This window comes from Pteropus alecto, unplaced genomic scaffold, assembly GCF_000325575.1.
Source record: "Pteropus alecto unplaced genomic scaffold, ASM32557v1 scaffold56, whole genome shotgun sequence".
Classification (NCBI taxonomy): domain Eukaryota; kingdom Metazoa; phylum Chordata; class Mammalia; order Chiroptera; family Pteropodidae; genus Pteropus; species Pteropus alecto.
In genome coordinates this window covers 801,263-820,436 of record NW_006438871.1, presented here as the reverse complement: position 1 = coordinate 820,436, position 19,174 = coordinate 801,263, and the positions used below count along the sequence as shown (strand labels likewise).

General features: G+C 53.4%; 1 protein-coding gene and 1 long non-coding RNA gene across 5 annotated transcripts; one reads left to right on the top strand and one right to left on the bottom strand.

The window, feature by feature from the left end:
• Nucleotides 1-351: 351 nt before the first annotated feature.
• LOC107195926 lies at nucleotides 352-5,561 on the bottom strand. Of its 2 annotated transcripts, none has more exons than XR_001517234.2 (5): nucleotides 5,345-5,561; nucleotides 2,945-5,098; nucleotides 1,656-1,825; nucleotides 1,357-1,461; nucleotides 352-1,257 (listed from the first exon to the last, which is right to left on the bottom strand). It is a non-coding gene; the product is annotated as an uncharacterized LOC107195926 (long non-coding RNA). The 2 variants fall into 2 exon arrangements; XR_003047475.1 differs by having other exon boundaries at nucleotides 3,133-5,098.
• A 216-nt stretch (nucleotides 5,562-5,777) lies between these two features.
• On the top strand, nucleotides 5,778-14,874 carry ZFAND2A (zinc finger AN1-type containing 2A). 3 transcript variants are annotated; one of them, XM_006915878.3, is made up of 7 exons: nucleotides 5,778-6,010; nucleotides 7,344-7,442; nucleotides 7,808-7,902; nucleotides 9,527-9,655; nucleotides 12,178-12,329; nucleotides 13,069-13,152; nucleotides 13,499-14,874. In XM_006915878.3, the coding sequence occupies exons 2-7, from the start codon at nucleotides 7,388-7,390 to the stop codon at nucleotides 13,515-13,517; spliced, it is 534 nt and encodes a 177-aa protein (XP_006915940.2). In that variant the 5' UTR covers nucleotides 5,778-6,010; nucleotides 7,344-7,387; the 3' UTR covers nucleotides 13,518-14,874. The 3 variants fall into 3 exon arrangements, with proteins under 3 accessions (XP_006915940.2, XP_015447987.1, XP_024905334.1); XM_015592501.2 differs by lacking the exon at nucleotides 5,778-6,010 and adding an exon at nucleotides 6,032-6,203; XM_025049566.1 differs by lacking the exon at nucleotides 5,778-6,010 and adding an exon at nucleotides 6,228-6,759.
• The last annotated feature ends 4,300 nt before the right edge of the window (nucleotides 14,875-19,174 follow it).

Sequence of the window (19,174 nt, the reverse complement as noted above, 5' to 3'; positions counted from 1 at the left end):
CTCATGATCGCCGAACTCAGAAGCAACCCAGACGTCCTTCAGGAGGTGATGGATAAATAGACTGTGGTCCATCCAGATGATGGAATATCACTCAGTGATAAAAGGAAATGAGCCGTCAGCCACGAAAGACATGGAGACATAAATGTATGATACCAGGTGAGAGAAGCTAATCTATAAAGGCTGCATGCTGTACGACTCCAAGCATAGCACATTCTGGAAAAGGCAAAACTCAGGACAAGGAAAGGGTCAGTGGCTGCCGAGGGCTCAGGCGGAAGGATGGACAGGTGACGCCTGGGGATTCTCAGGGCAGTGAAACCGTTCTGACGCCAAACATTTGTCCGAAACCATACCGCACAACACAGGGAGAACTTTAATAGCAACTGCGGATTTTAGTTAATAACATGTATTAATATTGGTTCACCGATTGTAACACATGTATCACAATAATGCAAGTTGGCAAATAACAGGGGAGATGGCGCCTGAGGAGAGCAGGTATCTGGGAACTCTGCCGTCTGCTCACGCTTTCTGCAAATCCGAAACTGTTTTAGAAAACGAAATCTATTGACTAAAAACAAACTTTTAAGGGGTCAAGTGGGTGGACCGCGGTGGGAGGAACTCGTCAGCTGCTGCGGTTTCGGGCATTTGGGAGGAGTGGGCCGTACGTACAAGGACAGGTTGGTGGCTGCTGGGTGCTACTGATGCGGGACGACTGGGAGAGGCCAAGGCTGGCTCGTCGCCAACTTAAGGTGCAGTGCGTCCCCCAGCCCTGCCCGGGCTTCTGTGGCAGCGCAGGGCAGACCTGGGGTCTTGCAGGAGGAGCTGAGTCAGGCCCGGGGCTCAACGGTAAGAAGAGAGGGCCCCAGAGAGGGTGAGCGCCCAGGCCCAGCAAGGCCGCTGCCAAGGTCAGGGCCGCAGCTGGGAGCGGGCCTCGGAACTCGTCATGGACACAGCTGGGCTGACGCAGTCAAACGTCCCTGAGCGCCCTGGGCCTGCGATAGTGCCACGCATCCTCCCTGCACCGGGCTGCTGTGCAGTCAGCTGGGCCCGTCCCCTTTCTCATGCGTGGCCTTCGCCGGGCAGGCCTGGGCCCTCCTCTCTGTGGGGGACCCTCGCGGACAATCCTGTCGACGGGCCGCACTCGCCATCTTCACGGCGACGAGTTCCGACTCTACTTCCCTAGGCCGGACCTCTTTCCCGGAGGCCCAGAGCCATGCGCCCATGCTTATCCGCCAACTTTGATCTCACAGCTGATATATCCTAAACGGAAGCAATTTTCCCCACTTATTAGTGAGAATGATTTTAGCTACAAATAGGAAAACAACAAAAAACGCCTTTGACAACGAGGATACGTGTTACCTTGCGTCACGAGAAGCCCAGAGGCGAGGCGCTCGGTCAGCATCCACAGCCCGGCGTCTTCCCCTTTCTCTCTGCTGCAGCGTTTGATTCGGTCCTTAGCCCTTCCTGTTAGCAAGAAGGCTATTTCTAAGCGTCACGAAAGTACCTTCTGGAAGAGGGCTACGTACTAACGGGTGTCTGTTTTTTATCAGGGAGGAAATGTGTCCCAGAAGGCCCTCCGCCCCCGAAAGACTGGACCCCACGCTCGGCCCCGTCCGCGAGGAAAGCCTGAAGGCGGGCAGGGGCCCTGCGCCTCTCACCTGCGCCCCTGGCTCCTGCCTCTCGGTCTGTCCTCCGCATCCTGCAGCCAAACAAATGCTTTAAAGCGCCACGTGTGCGGCGACCACAGCGTCGCTGCGTTTCCTCTGCGTAACTGAGGGGCTTCCCGCCATCGCGACTCAGCCATGAGGCCACCGACGTTCACAGCTGCCTGCAAGGGGAGAGCAGAGGGGTCTGCCTGGGCCAAAGAAGTCAGCGCTCGGTTTTGAGTTTTAAACCTAAACTTTTAAGAGCTCACAGCAAGCCACAGGCTTAAAGCAAGGCTTCCAAGAGGGAGAAGAGAGAGAAAAAGGAACCATGAACCAGAGCTCAGATTTACCCTAGGGCGAGAAACCCAAAGGCAGGATGTGTGAGAAGATTCCTCGGCGTGGAAGGAAATGACCTCCGGGGCTGGGGAGAAGTCTGGAGAGCTTCGAAAGGGAAGGCACCTGGGCGACGGTGATGCCTGGGTCCCCGAGAACGTGCCCGCCGCTCCCCTACCACCCCCAGCTGTAGGACTTGAGAGGATGAACATTTGAAAGCAGAGGAGTCCGCGCCTGCTTCCCATCTGCACCTCCGGGAGGCGCACGGCTTCCCCACGCCAACTCAGGCAGAGCGCATAGCGGGCACCTGGGGTGTGCTCAGGCACGGACAGGACCTGCGGTGCTGCCCCAGAGCCGCAGGCTCTAGGGGGCCCCCAAACCCCCAGCGCCCTGGCACGGAAGGCCGAGTGGGTCTCTGAAACAGATGTAGCCTGCGGTCAGGACGGGCTTACACTGCATGTCACGAGCTCGCGATCAGAGGCCGTGGCAGAAACCACGGCACCAGCAGCAAATGCCAGCGCGTGACCAAAGGCGGGACAGGGCTCAGTCCTGCAGAGGCCAGAGGGGAACTGGCTGGCATGGAAGCCAGAGCTTCGACCCTCTGCTGCCATGTGGTGTACAAGCTTCCAGGACCCAACGCCACTGGGAGAGCAGGGAAAGGGGACTCGGAGGAAGAAGCCTTAAAATGACCGAGATTTGAGCTAGTGACTGAGGTCATGAGATGAACAAAAAAGAAATCAGCAGAGCAGACTGGACAAACCCCAGTGAGAAAGAAGAAGTCATCTGCCGATGGCAGTCTGGCTGCTCCAAAGGGAAGGTGAGTTGAACTTCAGAAAACCGGGAAAGTTACAATTCTTTTTCGTACAGCTGTGTAAAGTATATTATAAATTTTGTTCCCTGCCTATCCCTCAAGGTCATGCTTAAAACTTTTCAGCAAGACCCTTCTGCACACAATATTAAGTTCAAACCTTTTCGTGCGTGAGCTGGCCCCTGCCTGCCTCTCCCTCTCCCCGCCAGCCGGCCGTAGCCGCGGACAGTCAAGAATGTGGACGCGGAGCCGGGGTTTAGACCCCGACTCTCCTCTCGGGCATGCTTCTTAACACCTCTGCACCTCAGCTTCCTCGCGTGTAGAATGAGGATCATAAAAGCGACCTACTAGTGAAGAACACTGGTCCCTTGATGGAGAGTCAGCATGTTACTGGACTCGCACAGTGGCCTCTCCAGGTTGACTTCCTGAGGTTCGCTAAGGCTCCAAATTCTGCCGCACTTCCCCCGTGCAGTCATGACAAGGTCCTTCCTCGCTGACCGCAAGGCAGTTCTCAGAGGACATTTAAGGAAGCCCGTCATCGGTGGCGTCTGTGTCTACTGAGGGCCTAGAAGCGATTACACCCTGGTAGCAATAAGCACGCCACACACTCAAACTCTGGTTTCTGAATCCCATCCCCCACTGAAAAGAGCGCTCTGGGAGAAATGGCTGATCCCACGCTGGCACGGGAAGAGCACACGAGCCTGGAACGTCTTGTGCCAGGAGGCAGGGGACAGAGGGATGGTGCATGTCCGAAGAACTCAGGAGCCAGCTGGATGGGGCTCACACTGACCAAACTCAGACGATTTGAACCTCGAAACAGATAACGATAGCAACAGAACAGTATCCATCGAATAAAACAGACATCCAAGCGTCCATACTGATACAAACACGAGTCAAAGTAAACAGAGCAGGGCAATCTTTTCCTTGTATCGGAATGCCAACTAATAAATGGAGAACAAATGACGGAAATTTTAAAAAGCGCCGCTTGGCAGTGGCCACAGTGAATCAGGGAAAAGTCACTGACGAAGGCGAAGGTTTTCAGGCAGGGGCTGGGGAAGAACAAGACAACGGCGGAATCTCAGAATGGCTCCCCACGAAATACAATCAACTTATGAATGAAAAACGTGGAGAAAACGAGTGGACATCGATGTGACTGGCTAATCAGGATTAGTATTCCCCGTGGTAGGGATGGGGAGCAATCTTGGGTCCCCGATAAGCACCATTCAGTGGTGTTCCTACCAAGGAAACACGAACCGGTCTGGTCCTGAAGGACCATTGGTGGACCCTGAGACTCATCCTGTGTTATGTGCCGTCGAGTCCACTCCGACTCCCGGGGACTCTGAGCGATGTCCACAAGGTCCTGTCCTCAGCAGCCCTGCTCATACCTGCAGACGCCTGTGACTCCTCTCGTGGAGTCAATCCAGCTCATATTTGTTCTTTCTCTTTCCCCATTGCTTTATATTTTTCCCAGCATTACTGCCTTTTCCAAAGAACCCTGCCTTCTTATATGTATGAAGTCTGTAATCTTTAATAAAAACTGAAACAGTTAGGGACAGAGTGACCAAGGGCCTATCCTAGCTTAGAGGAGAGTGACCATGATTATGGATGAGATCCTGGAGCAGGAAGGAAAAATAAACATTGTTGACACAGTTGGCATAATCTAAATGGGGTCTGGGAATTGGCCCTTAATATTTTTCAATAGTGACTTCCCCACGCGGACGGCTGGAGGGTGGTTATGCAGGAGTGTCTGCTTTTGGGAAATACACAGTGTGTGGGGGTGCTGGGCATCACATCACGTCCAGAGCATGCTCTCGAGTGGTTCGAAAAAAGACTAAGGAAAATGAGCACACACAGGTGCGCACAGTCGATCTGCATTTGTGGATGCCACACTCGTGAACCTGCCTACTTGCTAAAATTTATTCGTAACTCCCAAATCAATACTTGTGGAGCTTTCGCGGTCTTTTGCAGACATGGGCAGAGTGGTGAAACCCTGAGTTGCCTGATGAACACACTTCCAGCTGAGGTCGAGCAAGATGACGCCTGCCGTCTTGTTCCAGCTCTGATACTGTAAAGAAGTGTCCTTTTCGCCGCTTATTTGGTGCCAGTTTTACTTGTGTGCTTTTTGTTCATGGCTTGGCTGTTTAAAATGGCCCCCAAGGTGGTGCTCAAGTTCTGTCCAGTTTCCTGAGCCCAAGAAGGCTGCGATGTACATCATGGAGAAGACACTCATGTCAGATAAGCAGAGTTCAGGCACGAATTACAGTGCTGCCGGCCGTTTCGATAACAAATGAACAGTATACACTAAATGAGGGATCTTGAAACAGAAACAGACACAAAACACGGTTAAGTCTTGATCACTTGACAAACACCAGGCCAGGGGCTCTCTGGGAACTAGCTCAGTATTCCCACGTTCTTTCTAGAAATAAGGGCTTTCTCTTACTCTCCAGAGCGGCCCGCGCTCCCCTCGGGTCCCGGTTGGGAAAAGGGCCAGCACGACTCGGCTAGGCGCTCCTCGGACCCCAGCGACCCTCGGACCAGGCCGCCCCCGAGCCTCGCTTACCCTCCCGGGCGCGGGTAATAAATGGACGGGGCCCGCAGCTTAGGCCGTGACAGCTCCATACTCCGCTGCGGCCTCCCCGCGGCGCCCGCTCCGCCGCCCGAAGCCTGCGGCGGTGCATCCACCTGCGGCGGGGCTCTCGAGGCCCCTCCACACGGCCGCCGCGCACCCTGACTCAGCTTTCCCGCGCCTCCGGGCGGGCCGAGTGCGCCTGCGCAGAGCAGCCTCACCGTGACTTGGCAGCTCCGAGAAGCGGCGAGATTGTTGGAGAAGGGAGGCGGGGAAGCGAGGAGTGGGCGGGCCGAGGGAGCCTTGGCGAGGCGGGATTGGCCGGCCTGCCGATGACGTTTAGGGCGCGCCAGGCACGCCGGGCCGCAGCGGGATGGGATTGGCCTGTCGGGCGATGACGTCATCGAGGAGCGCCGGGAACGCCCCAGCAGCGGTGGCCCTTTGACACCGGTTGGCTGCGAATAAATGGCAGGGAAGTCGGAGCGGCGCGATGCTCTGCTCGCCGGTGGGCTCGGACGGGTCTCGGCCGCCGCTCGAGTCCAGTTTTCCTCGTCCTTTCGGCCTTGTCCGCCGCGCTGACCACGGAAGGGAGAACCAGCTTCCCGTCACCGCCATCTTCCGCTCGCCTCCGCGGCTGCCCGGGCCTCCGACGAGAGCCAGGTGCGAGGTGGGGCCCGGCCGGCAGCCTGCCCCGGGGCCAGGGTCGGAGCTGGCGGGCGCGCCGGGGGCCGGTGCACGCATCTTGGAGCGCGGTGCCGGGGTCAGACGCGGTCGTAAACCCCGCCAGCCACACGAGCCCCGGCTTGTGTGAGCAGATAGCGCGTTACTGCCCTTGCAGAAAGACCCACCCAAGGTTAGGAGCGCCGCTGCTGTGGTGTCAAGGACTGAGGTCGGGTTCTCGTCAGTCCCTCCAAGGAGAGATTTCGGAACACCTCGGTGTCACGCGCGTGTGATATAGCGGTGGGCAAACCCGACGTGGTCCCTGCACTCCGCGGAGCTGATCGTAAAGGATGGTTGTGCAGTTGGAAATCGACTGAGCGGGGGCAGGGAAAGGAATTACCGACTCCTTTAAGAGTAGAGGCTCTGTGGCCTAGGCGGGGCGCGGTGGGGGTGGTAGCAAAGGCCCTTTTGAGGAAGCGACACCAAAGCAGGGCGAGGGGATGAGTACGTGTTAGCTGAGGCCAGAGTTTTCCACGCTTAGGGGACAGCAATGGAGGCCCTCCCTGGACTGGAGAGGGCTGATGGGAAGGGCTTAAAAGGCCCTCGGGAATTATTAAACTATGGGAGGTACAAAATTTCGAGAGGTTTGGTGGATACCAGGTCATGAGGAGGGACCTTGTGTTTGTGCTGTGGACCTTAGTTTTCTCTCAAGTGCAGTAGCGCCGCCAGTCGTCTGCCTGTTTTCCACGGTGAGTTAACAGCTTGCTTTCTCCCTGATCAACTCCAGTGTGATTGTCGTTAAGGAATAAGTTCCCAGCAAAACTCAATGCATAAGGGAGTTAAAGAGTGCAGTGAGAGATAGAGTTGAATCTCTTAGGGATAGTGTAGCCAACTAATGCAATTTAGCACCTGGTAACAGTTTTGTTTGTGTCAACAAGTATATCGAGTAGATGAAATTGTGACTTAAACTTCACCGAGGCTGCAGCTTTCACAGGCAGCTGTGTAAATGGTCAACATGAGTCAAAATTTGGTTTAATGAAAATCGGGATTCAGGGAGAACTTCATAAATTAGGAATCAAAAGGATTGAAAAACAGTCCATCTCAATGGGGTTGATTCCAAATGAGCCGGCACTTGTGCTGACTCCCATTTTCTTTTTGCTGAAAGATAAGAATTTGTGACGCTTTAGTCCCCCGCAGGGGCCCAGGATAACTTGGACGTTTAATGCTCTTTACAGAACATGTTTGTTTACTTTCTTTAGCTGTAAATTCTGAATCTCGGTGACTGAAATTAGGGCTGTCAATGCTTTCCTCCTAACTAGTCCAATTCTTGTAGGTGATATCGCACTCTGCCATCTGCGTTTTGGACACTGTCTCAAAATGGAGTTCCCTGATTTGGGGAAGCATTGTTCAGAACAAACTTGCAAGCAGCTAGGTAAGTACTCTCAAGAGAATCTGAAGAGAAAATGGGGATTTTGTTGGCTCTTTTGGGCGGGGGGTGGGGGGAGAACTGGCTATTAGATTAGTTGATAGGGCCAAGTGATAAAAGTGTGCTACTTAAATAACTTGTGACACCACATGAGATGGAATCACCTTTGAAGAGATAGCTTTGTGGATTCTTCACTGTTGCTGGCCTTGTGAGATTCATGACCTACAATTTTTTTTCTCATACGTGATACCTCTAAGATGTGTTTGATGGGCATAAAGAACTTCGTGTAGGTAAATACCTGTTGGACATGATCTAGAATTTTCTTGTTGTAGTCTTTTAAAAAAAACTTTACTTTTTTGTTTTTGTTTTAGATTTTCTTCCATTTAAATGTGATGTCTGTGAACAAGCTTTCTGTAAAGATCATTTTGCCTGTGCTGCCCATAAATGTCCCTTTGCATTCAAGAAGGTAATGAATCATACTTTACTCAAAAAACTCTGATTTTCACTCTAAAGCTGTGTTTTCCAAAATACTAGCTGCATGTAGCTAATAACAATTAAAACTGAGTAAACTTACTCAGTTTCTCAGCCACCTGGTCACATTACAAGTGCTCGTAATCACATGTGATGGTCAGTACCGTATCACACAGTGTGGATACGGGGCATATCCACCATCGCAGGAGGTTCTGGACAGCACAGCTCTTAATAAATAAACAGATTTTATTTTTAGGGACTCAGGGAGTCAAATGATTGCTGTGTTCAAACCTTCACAGCTTACTTTACATGTTAAAATACTTAGTTCCTTTTATTCAGGGAAACACATAGCTGTGTCTGCTTGGTGTGCAAGAAAGGGTTTAATACTTGATGTGCAATCTAATTGGGAAGCTATTAAAATGGCTACTTATTGGGTAAGTTTGTACCCTAAATGTCATATTTAAGTGGTTCAAACAGTGCAGGATGGAAGCTGGAAGATGACTTTCAGAAAACTGACTCGCACAGCCCAGAGGTGTAAGACTGTTACGGACTTCGCAGGCGGCTCCCAGCCTATGCTTCAAGGGGGCTCGGAGATTATTCTAGTGAGCTCCGCGTCAGCACTCTGCTGCTTCAGTCACGGCAGTGGGAAGTGTGAATGGCTTAGCGTTAAGTGCTTTGACCAGTGTTTGCCTGGGGTCTGCCCTCCAGTGTTTTCTAGGTCATCACGGGGGCAGGAAAGGATGACTCACACACGTTACTCATAATTGCCAGGCACTGATGACTAGGCCAACTTGTCCGGTTTATTTGTTGACGTGACCTCCCCACGTCCCTTGACAGGGAGAGTCTGCCTAGAGGTCATTTAGCAATGCTTTTTGGCAGACTTAACCAACTGAAGGAGCACTCCGGGGTGACTTTCCACTTCAGCCCCCAGATACCAGGCCTCTATGATTCTGCGATTACCTGTCACCTGTCCGGATATAGTTGTCACATCAGTGTTCTGACGTGTCTTCAGCTCCTGCCTGGCTCAGAGGCTGTCTTAACCGTGCTGGGCATTCAGCTGCTGGGCACTCCGTTGTCCCCTCCAAAGCCCTTGGGGCTTGGGCTTGGACGATCTCAATGTCCCCGAGAGCTCAGCCTGGCTGTGTGCCCTTGTCAGCTGACGAGTGAGCCTCCCTGTGGGCGGAAGCTGCAGAAGGGTCAGAAAGGCTCTTGGCAGTCGAAGGGAGCTGGAGGATTATGGGTAGCGCTTTCTTCGGTCATCTCCACTCTGCAGGTGTTTGGGCAGGTCCGCCGCTCACCTGATGGTGCTGGGCAGACGGCCCTCTCCGGACACCGTCGGATGGGTTTCACCAGCTTCCTTCCTGGCTGCCTTTTCCTGGCTGAGGGTCATTTCTGCAGGTGGTTAACAGTTCGTTATGTTTAAGTCCCATTAGAGTCCACATGAGGCAACCCGATCCTCAGGTTCTGGGTGCCTTACTGTTAATCCATGAAACAGCAGCACCTTCTCGGAGTGGCCAGAGATCAGTGCCTGCTGTGAAGTGCACTGTACCGTCGTACCTTTTTCTTTTGTGACTTGATTGTCTGGACCTGGAATATCATCTTATATCCATTGTTTCTAGGATGTTCAGGTCCCAGTATGCCCACTTTGTAACAGCCCAATTCCAATAAGGAAGGGAGAGATACCAGATGCAGTGGTTGGTGAGCACATCGATAGAGACTGTAAATACCATCCTGGGAAGAGAGAGAAGGTAAGGGCAAGTTCATTGTCAGCTCTCGGGTCTGATGGGTTTCCGTCAGGGGAAAAGGGGTGTGGCGGGGAGAGGCTTATCTAACAGAAGATTGGTCCTAATAGTTTCTGTGCAAAACAAAAAGCTCTAATGATATCTTAGCGTCTTCTGTGTTGTGGATGGCACGGGTTTTTACAGTTATGTAATCAAAGTCTCTAAGTATTTGGGTCTACGTTAGGATTTGTTTTCTTTATGGGAATTTGACACTTTTTCTCCCAAGATGGAGAGTTAATTGTGGTTTTCGGGAAGCATTCTGCTAGTATGTGCTTTTCTCCTGAGCACCTCCTAGGGAAATGTAAAAAGATGAAACGCAAGCAGGCGGTGTTCTTGGTAGCTAGTGCTGGTATTTGTATCGGAGGTCTGTGCATTTGGGGTACAGCATATTAGGAAGACAGCAGGCCCCTGCTCCCCACAACAGCTGCTTTCGACTCTCAGCCAGTTGGGTTCATTTGGGGTGTCTCCTTTTTCTCCAAGTGCACGATTGTCATGAGTTTGTCTTGTCCACGCTTTCATTCTGGGCATTATCTGTTTACCACAGAATGAGCTGAGCATTGAGCTGCTGCCTCCATCCCGACACTTACACATCCGCTTCCCATCCCCCACCCTCCCAGCAGATGTGGAGTGTGCTTTTGGGTGGGTGGTCCCAGTTCCCTGCACCTCCCTTGCGTTGGGCCCCTGGTTTCCTGTGTCCTGTGTTTTCTTTGTTTATTCCTTTTTTTTGGGGGGGGGCGTACCATCCGCTTTGTTCCTGGGGGGAGAATGGCAGATACATCGATTCTCTGCTTGTGCTTGCTGGGCTGCCTGCAGGAGCGTCCTTTCTCTCAGGGCTTCGCGCCGGTGTCTGCAGTCAGGTCTCCACTGGGGCGAACGCCTCGCGTCCTCGCAGGCCCCCTCCCACCTCTGCCCTGGCTCCCGGCCGCTGCCACACTCCCCTAGGCCGGCAGCCTCTCTGGGCCTCTGCAGAGCACAAGTCTGCTGCCGGCCTTGGGCAGGGTGTGCGGGTCACAGCCATTTCTCCTGTCGTGGTCCCACATCACCTGAGCTTCCGGCTCTGCCATTTTCTGATTTTGGGGGGCTTCATTTCGTAAGTAAGGTCTTCTCTTGAGCTCCCCTGCCAGCTCGTACCTGGCTTCCTCATATCCGCCGAATGCCTTGCTGCCGGTTCGTGTGCTTTTTTCCCTAAAATCTGAAACACGTGGTGGTTGTCATTTTACTCTTCGCCCTCAGGGGTTTATCTCTTTTCAGAAAACCTCTTCTGTCATTTTCATGGTTTCAGGAGAAGTCAGAGCCAGTACCTGGGTCAGGTCTCCACCCTTAAGCAGAGGCCTCCGGAGCCTGGGCTGAACTGTCCTCTCCCCCGGGGCGGCAGTTTCCAGCCTCACGCCTCCCCCGGGGCCTGCTGGTTGACTCGGGTTGTTTTCGTCAGCCGGCTGCTGCTTGAGACGCCCGTCCCCACTGTCCTCTCTGCCACGCTCCAGAGTAGCAGAGCTGGTCCTCGGCGGGGTGGGGGCGGGGCAGCTCTCGTCCGGCTTCAGCCTCAGTTCTCAGTTCTCATCACGAACCTTTGCGCGGTAGTGGTCAGCCGTCTTCACGTGTCACGTTAAATGCAGCACAACTAGGGAGCACACAGGCGAGGCCGTTAGCTCGGCTCCGCTTCCAGCCTCCGTGGAGACAGCGCGGTCCGCAGGCCTTAGCCACCGCGCCAGCCCTGTGCGGGCCGCTCCCGCAGCCCCTCCTGCCCCTGTCTTCTGGCGCCCGGGCTGTCCGGATGCTCTCTCCGGACCTCCCTGCCCTCCTCCCAGAAGGACGCGGTCCTCCTTGGTCTTCTCAGCCACCCAAGTCCTTCCCCGCAGCCCAGCCCCTCACCCGGTGTCCTCCTCTGTCCTTCTGGAGGGCTGCGCTGCTCCCTGCAGCAGACACCGTGTTCTGCCGGCACCCGCATCCCGGTGCTGTCGCACAGTCTCGGGTCTCTCAGGCAGCCACACCCGCCTGGCCTTGCCCGAGGGCTGTCCCCGGCTGCGGGACAGCCGCCCTCTCCACTGACCTTCCCACCTGCAGACTCTGAAGGGCCCGGGAGTTTATATCCCAGAGGCCCCTAACTCGTGGGCCACAGGTAGCAGTTCCGCCCCTTGCCCCTGGTGGGGGACCAGCTCCGCCGTCCCCAGGGCCCGCCGCCCTCTGGGACTGCGTGTGATGCCGCGTGCTTGTCTCCAGTGCCCACTCCCCTGGGGTTTTTTCCCACTGAGAAAACCCCAGCTTCATGTGCTGTGCTGCCTGTGCATTTACCCTCGTCAGACCTTCCTGCGCCTTAATTCGCATCCGTCGCCTTAGCTGATGGTAGGACTCTGAGCGAGACCTTGACCTCTTCATCCCGCATGGCTGAGCACTGTTTCGGGTTTGGGCGTTAGGGGTCTTGCTGGGGACGTCGTAAGCGGGGGCTCGTTGAAGCCAGTGAGATACTGAAGTAAGTTTTGTCTTCTCAGATTTTTACATACCGGTGCTCAAAAGCGGGTTGTAAGAAGAAAGAGATGCTGCAGGTGGCTTGTGACCAGTGTCACGGCAGTTTCTGTATTCAGCACAGACACCCCCTGGACCACGGCTGCAAGCGCGGGAGCCGGGCCGTCAGCACAGCCGGGTGAGAACAGGCTGCGCCGCCGCGTGCTGACCTGACGCACAGTCCCCACGGCAGGGCCGGAGCAGCGCCAGGCCCTGTTCTCTGTGACCTCGACGTGTGCTGTGGGAGTTTGGAGGGATACGCTCTAAATTAAAGTCGGATTCTAAATTAAAGTCGGATTCTAGTTGTGTTGGTTCCTGGCGCCAAAACAAAGTACTGCCCACTGGGTGGCTGGGACAGTGGGAACCCGTCGTCTCCGGGTCGGAGGCTGACATCCGAGGTCATAGCGTCACAGCGTCGCAGGGCTGCTCCTCCTGGGGGCTCGGGGCGGGGCTGGCCCAGGCCTGTCCCTCGCTGCTGTGGCGCTGGCAGTCCTGGGCGTTCCTGGACTGGTGGACGCATCACCCCACCTCTGCCTTCGTCACGTGGCAGTCCATGACCGTCCTTTATTTTAAGGACGTGAGTTATATTGAGTTGGGGACCGCCCCACTCCACCATGAGCTCGTCTTAACCAATCACATCTGCAGGGACCCTACTTCGAACAAGGCCATGTCCTCAGGCATGGGGGTCACACAGTTTAACCCTTTCATTAGTGTTATTAACCAGAAGCACCTTTCTCAAGTCCTTAGAGACATCTGCCTAAAGTGGCTGTTGAATAAAACAGGAAGCGGCTTTTCAGTTACATTTGATTGCTCCCCTGCCGATCGTTCTCTGTGAGCTGTGAAGGAGCCGACTGAAGAGATCTCACCTTTCTGTGCAGGTGGTCAGCTGCGAGAGCCTCTGAAGCCAAGCCGTCCAGCGCCCCGACCACTCTTTCTTCCAGCTGGCTGGCCCAGCGATTCAGGTATTAGAATGGCACGTGTGGCCGTCGTTTTTGTATCGGATGTGGCAGTTACGTGTCCTAGCGGTGAATGTCAAAAAGCCACTGTTGTGCAGTTAACAGCTGACTGTAGAACTTAAGTGCTCCGTGAACTTACACGAACAGCTTAGTCCTGAGGACGTACAGGACTTGAACTTCAGCTTTCCCGAACCCCAGATTCCAAACATGGTTCCTTCCGGCCCAGGCATAACCCAGCAGTAACACTTTCTGGCTGAAGGGCTGTGTTTGGCTTGGATCTTTTATGTGACCAAGCACTTCTGGTTAGTCACGACGACCCTAAAACATGAGATATCCTTTTGTTCTCTTTTAGGTCCAAAATAAAGAGATGACGTGGCTGTCCGCTCAGGCCGGCGCGTTGGCCTGTGCTTGCGTGTTAGCTCCTCGGGCAGCTTGTGCTCCGGTGCTTTCATACTCCTCATGGCGAAGGCCTGAAACGCTTTCCAACCCTGCCAATGAAATGTGCAAATCCTTTCAGCGAAATAAACAGTCAGAAGGGTATTAATACTCTGAGGTGGGTTAAGCTACTCTAACATTCTCCCCATGCACCCTCCACACCGCAAATAAAGTGAGTTAAAGAGCAGGGGATCTGAGTGTGCCAGATCGGGGGACGGCTCTGCCCTGGGCTCAGTCGGCCAAGGACCCAGTTTTCCAGAAGCTTCATCACTTAAATAGCCGACAGCTGATGGCACTCTGTCCTCATCCTGTGGCTCCGGTAGCGATGTGGCCACTTGAGCTCAGGACTTAGGCCCACCTTGTTAAGGGTCCTTGCCCAGAAGCGGCCCCTGCCCGCCTTCCCCATCCCCTGAGGGCAGTTCTGCGACCGACTCACTCCGAGCACTAGACTGAAACTGGCGGCCTCGGCACGTGTTGAGAGAGCTCTTGCTTCTTGGGCCCTGGGTGTCAGGAAACGGGGGGACAAAAGGCCATCTGAGCTGGGGCACGGCCTTAACCCCCAGTTGTCCCGCCACACATTCCAGACGTCTTGGCGGACCTGGATGAACAGAAAGCCGGGCGATGACTCTCCTGCTGTCATAGCCGTGAAATGTGGTGCGTAGAGGGGCCGCGTTCAGTTTCCACTCTGCCCACGGGTGGTTGAAGCTCCGGCGCCGCTGTCCATGGGGCTGGTCTGGGCCAGGGGCTTTGAGCTTCTGCATGTGGCACAGCGCAGAGCCCACCCCAGAGCCTCTGATTCTGCGGGTCTGGGGAAGACCCTGAGAATCTGCATGTCCAGTGGATTCCCAGGAGATGCCGATGCTGCTGGTCAGGGGACCATACCTGGGCAGACCGCTTTTGTGTATCCGTGCGAGCCGCTGTGGCGGTCACTAGCCGTGTATGTCACAGAATTGTAGCCAGCCACCTGCGGGACTGGCCTTGTAGTTGTATTTATTTAAGTTTAAAAACTATTCACTTGATTCTGTTATTAGAAAACTTTTAGGTACGTTAGGAACTTGGGTATGTGGGTCTATTTTTTGAACTGTAAATTTTTCGAAAGCTAAATACAGATCAGGCCTTTCTCAAGAAAATTAATGTCCAAATTGAGATGTATCTTAAGTTGAGAATCTAAAACACTCGGCTTCGAAGATGATGCCAATAATTTAAAAAGAAAACTATCTCGTTAAAAATGTTATATGTTGAAATCGATATTTTGTATAGGATTGATTAAATAAAACATTAAAGTTAATTTTACCTGTTCGTTTTCTTTTTAATTGGCTACTAGGAGTTTTAGAAATAGATAAGAGACTGTACTGTATCCATCAGATGGCAGTGTCCCCGGCTGTCAGAGCCCCTCATTTTCCAGGAAGAACTGCCACCCCAGAGCCTGCTCCTGCTTCAGTCCCCGGGCTGGGCGGGGGTCGGGCGGGATGTGCGTGTCGCGCTGAGGGCCTTCCCCTGGCTCCGCGCACGCAGGCTCCTCTGCGTGCCGTGTGAGTGGCGCCACGTAGCTTGAAAGGGTGTGAAAGGTTAGGAAAGAGCAGCCCTCTCGCCCCCGTCACTCTGTGCAGAGCTAAGTCACCGCACAGTGTCGTTTGCATCTAGAAGCTTCTGTCGATTACAGACATCAAGGTCCAGGTCCACCTGCCTTAGAACCTGCCTTCTGGCCTCCCCGTAAGCACCCTGCACCCAGCATGAGCTCGCCAGCCTTCCAGGGCGCTGGGTGGTGGCCCTGCCAGCTGCCGGGGTGTCCTTAGGCCCTGGTTCCCAGTGTTTGTATTGCTGGCCCTGCAGGGGACGTGTATTGTGATTTGGATAGAAGGTGCTGAGTGCCGTCCAGAGTCACACCGACCTCACCATCGGTTCCCCCATTCCTTCCACTGTGTTCTCTTGGTTAAATTTTTTCCTAATCTGGTGAAAACATGGTGTCACCTTGCTTTGAACTGAGCATCTTCCCGAGAAGGGCTCATCTGAAGAATTCCACCCGAGGGAGCCAGCTGGCACGGGTGCCACCGAGCAGCTCGCCGGGGGCGGGAGTTCGTGTGTGGCAGAGTGCCAAGGGACGAGGAAGCCACGGTGCATTGCAAATTTTCACGGATTATGTCAATTTTCACAAAATATTCATATTAGCAGAAAGTTGGGAGAATTCTTAGTGTCAAAAGTCGGCATTCATTTTTGAGAAAAGACAGTACGTTTCGTGGGTCTTCGTCTGTCCAGGGTAGGAAGGGGTTCGCTCTGCTTCGCTTCCGGGGTGCTTCGGTGGAATGTTCAAGAAGCACTAAGTGGTGCAGGGAGCTTTGGAGTTGCAAAATATGGGATTAAGGCATGTCTTAGCCATTTGTTGAGTGAACGTGGGCAGGTGGAGCTGCCCGTTGGTCATAGTTCATTTGTGTACAAGTGACCGCCACAGGTACGACCGGCCACGCAGGCTGCTCTGCCTGCAGATGCCGTAGGAAGCCCTGTGTCTTGTTTACTATGTCCCCGGCCATCGAGCATCTCCTCCGGGGGAGAAGCCTGCAAGCACTGGACTCTCAGACTGAGCCCCTGAAGCCTCCCTCGGGCACGGCACCCCGGTGTGCCCACTCTGTCCCAGGGCGTCGCTGCCCGGCGTGTGAAGCACCAGTCCCCGCAGGATGAGCGAGTGCAAAGTCACCTCTGCAGGTGTCAGCGTATCTTTTGAGGGGCTTTTGGCCCTGTGGCCGACGTGGGGATGGGGAGTGAGAGCCTGTGCACAAGCTGCCCATTTACTCTTGCAGGCTGCGTCAGACTTGTCCTCAGGTGCCTCAAGGCTTCAATTTTAACCCCCCAGCCACCCACAGTGAGCAAGGGACGGGCACCACGTGAAGCGGCGCCTCTCGCTCCTGAGGCTGCTCGTCTGCTTCTCCTACCCTGGGCTTGGGTGGCATCGGCCAACTGTCATTCTCTGTGTCCTGTGTCTAGTCTACAGCCGGGAAACACTGCTCACTGCTGCCGTGCTGGTGTGTGGCTGCAGGATCACACGTGCTCACAAGATGTCGCCCAAAGGCCTTCCTGTGAGTCGGGAAGGGTGACCCAAGTGTCAGTTCCTGGGGAGAACCTGGTACCGGGTCGCAGGAAGAACAGGTACAGCCGCCCATCAGCCCTGAGTCGGGGCGCCAGATTATTCATGTTAAGAGGGATGGGGTTTTTTAAAAATATATTTTAGTTAACCTTCCAAATTCATTGTTCGCAATAAGCCGAAGACCAAACTTGAAAGACAGGCTCTGAAATGAGCCCCTGAAATAGGTCAGCAGCGGAGGCCTCATTTTCCCAAGTTTTAAGCCTGAGAATCAGGATCATCAACACCTGAACTAATGCCATGTATGTGAAGGGTGGCGCATTCGAGGACGTAGTGGGAGAGAAATCGGTCTGGCCGTCTCTTTGGTCGGTTTGCGCTTTCCCTGCTCAATGTCGATTTGCTCTGCTTTATTTTGCCGAAAGAATAAACACGTGTGATCACGGTTTGCTGGACAAGATCTCGCAGAGAGAGCAAAGAGGGGAGGTTTAGGCTGCGATTTAGTTAAGTGTCTGTAAGGACTTGTTTGCCGTTTGTTTTTAATTTCTTTTGTTTGGGTAGATCATCCTTCGGTTTCTCCCTTCATTAGGACGCTTGGGAGAGCTCTGCTAAAATCCACTTTTGTAGAATTTACACACTCCTGATCTACGTGATGAGATGTTCTCCTTAGACTGCATTGAGAGCTAAGATTTTCTTGCAATAAATATGACAAAAATGACCTTTAAAATGGTCTTAAAATAAAACCATGCCAACAGCCAGAGAAGCTGCATAGTTTTATGTTCCAGAGACTTCTTTTTTATTCTGCATTAAACTAAAGCTACGTTTGTAGATAGTTTTACTTTGGCTCAATCTTAGAGGAGAAGAAGGCACAGTTAAAAAGTATCAATGTACCAATGCTTCTCTTTTCTGGTTCTACATAAATGTCCCCTGGAGAAACAAAAATTCGAAAGGTCACTGTAGCAATCGAGTTCTAAAAAAGATAGCTCTTTTCTGGAACTAGACAAGTCGATGCTCAAGTTCATATGGAACAGTAACCATGAAAGAACAGCAAAGGAAACGCTGAGGAAAGCGCTGGGAGGGGCGCCCCCCCCCCGCCCCGAGAACCCCCGTGTCAGGCGGCGGCGTGCTGCACGCGGATAGGCGGACTGGGAGAACAGACCCGAAGTTCAGAAGTAGACCCGAGCGCTGTGGACACTTAGTATGTGATGAAAGACACATCTCAAATCACTGGGGCCAAGAACTGGTGTGGGTTCAACTGGATAGCCATTTAGAAAAAGATAAAATTAGATGTGTACCTTATGTCCCACACGAAAAAGGACTCACACCAGAAATCTGAATGTGAAAAATAAAACCAAATAAGTACTAGAAGGGAGCGTGGGTGAGTCTGTATAATGGGGCCTGGGAGAGGCTGTCTCACTGTGAGTCACCAGGCGGCGCAAAGAAGCAAAGGGCTCGCAGTGCCCTGGGGAGCGCTGGCATGGCAGGGAGCCCGGACGCAGGGTCAAAGGGCAGGACAACCGGGAGGACGTATTTGCAGCATATGTCACAGATACAGGTTGATGTCTCTAACACGGAAGGAATTGAAACATTGGCGGGGAAAGATCAGAAACCGGATGGAGAGGTGGGTGAAGGACGTGAACTGAGACGTAAGCGTATCCGAGAGTGACTGAGGACGTATTTGCAGCATATGTCACAGATACAGGTGATGTCTCTAACACGTAAGGAATTGAAACATTGGCGGGGAAAGATCAGAAATCGGATGGAGAGGTGGGTGAAGGATGTGAACTGAGACGTAAGCGTATCCGAGAGTGACCCTCTGATACAAAGTGATGTCCAACCTCACGCGTGTCAGGAGAGATACAAATTAAAACCACACGGAGTTCCTGTTTCTCCGGTTAGACCAGCAAAAACCCAGACATGGACAGCATGCGACGCTGGCAAAGCTGTGAGGCGGGCGGCCTGACTTTATTCTTTTGCAAGCCGAAGACCCAGCATCATCTCTGCGTCACTATCTTTTCTCTCGTTAGCCCTTCCTGACTGGCCTAAGGAGACGCTCCAGGTTCATCCTGTACTTTCCTGGCCCCAGCCCTGCAGTCGGCCGTCTGTCCCAGGAACCCTGGTTTACTTTCCTGGGGGTGCTGTTTAGAAACCAAGGTCTCTTTGGGAGCGAGGAGTGCTCAGTGCTACCGAAGGTTGTTGCTTCTAGGCCCTTTCAGCATTCAGAGCTATTTTTAGTTTTCTGTATCCTCTCCCTATGACTTGAGGTGACTGTGGGGGGCTTAGACATGGTAGTGACCTTCAGAAAGTAGATGGAGATATCCGAACCCCCTTGCTAGAGCATATGGGAAGGTGCCTGGGTGCATGGGGACATGGGCAAGTTAGAACGCATTTACTGCAAGAGACCAGAGGACCCATCTCTAACTATGCTCCCTGGGAAGGCCCAAAGGACCTCCCTTTCACCGGAGTGATAAGGGACATGCTGTTGAGGGGACCTCAGCATTGTTGAGCTCAGTGGTGGCT

Excerpts from the sequence above, each read along its gene's own strand:
- ZFAND2A (XM_006915878.3), top strand. The coding sequence starts at position 7,388 with ATGGAGTTCCCTGATTTGGGGAAGCATTGTTCAGAACAAACTTGCAAG. Across the intron at positions 7,903-9,526 it reads GTCCCTTTGCATTCAAGAAG|GATGTTCAGGTCCCAGTATG; the intron begins GTAATGAATCAT and ends CATTGTTTCTAG. Across the intron at positions 9,656-12,177 it reads ATCCTGGGAAGAGAGAGAAG|ATTTTTACATACCGGTGCTC; the intron begins GTAAGGGCAAGT and ends TTGTCTTCTCAG.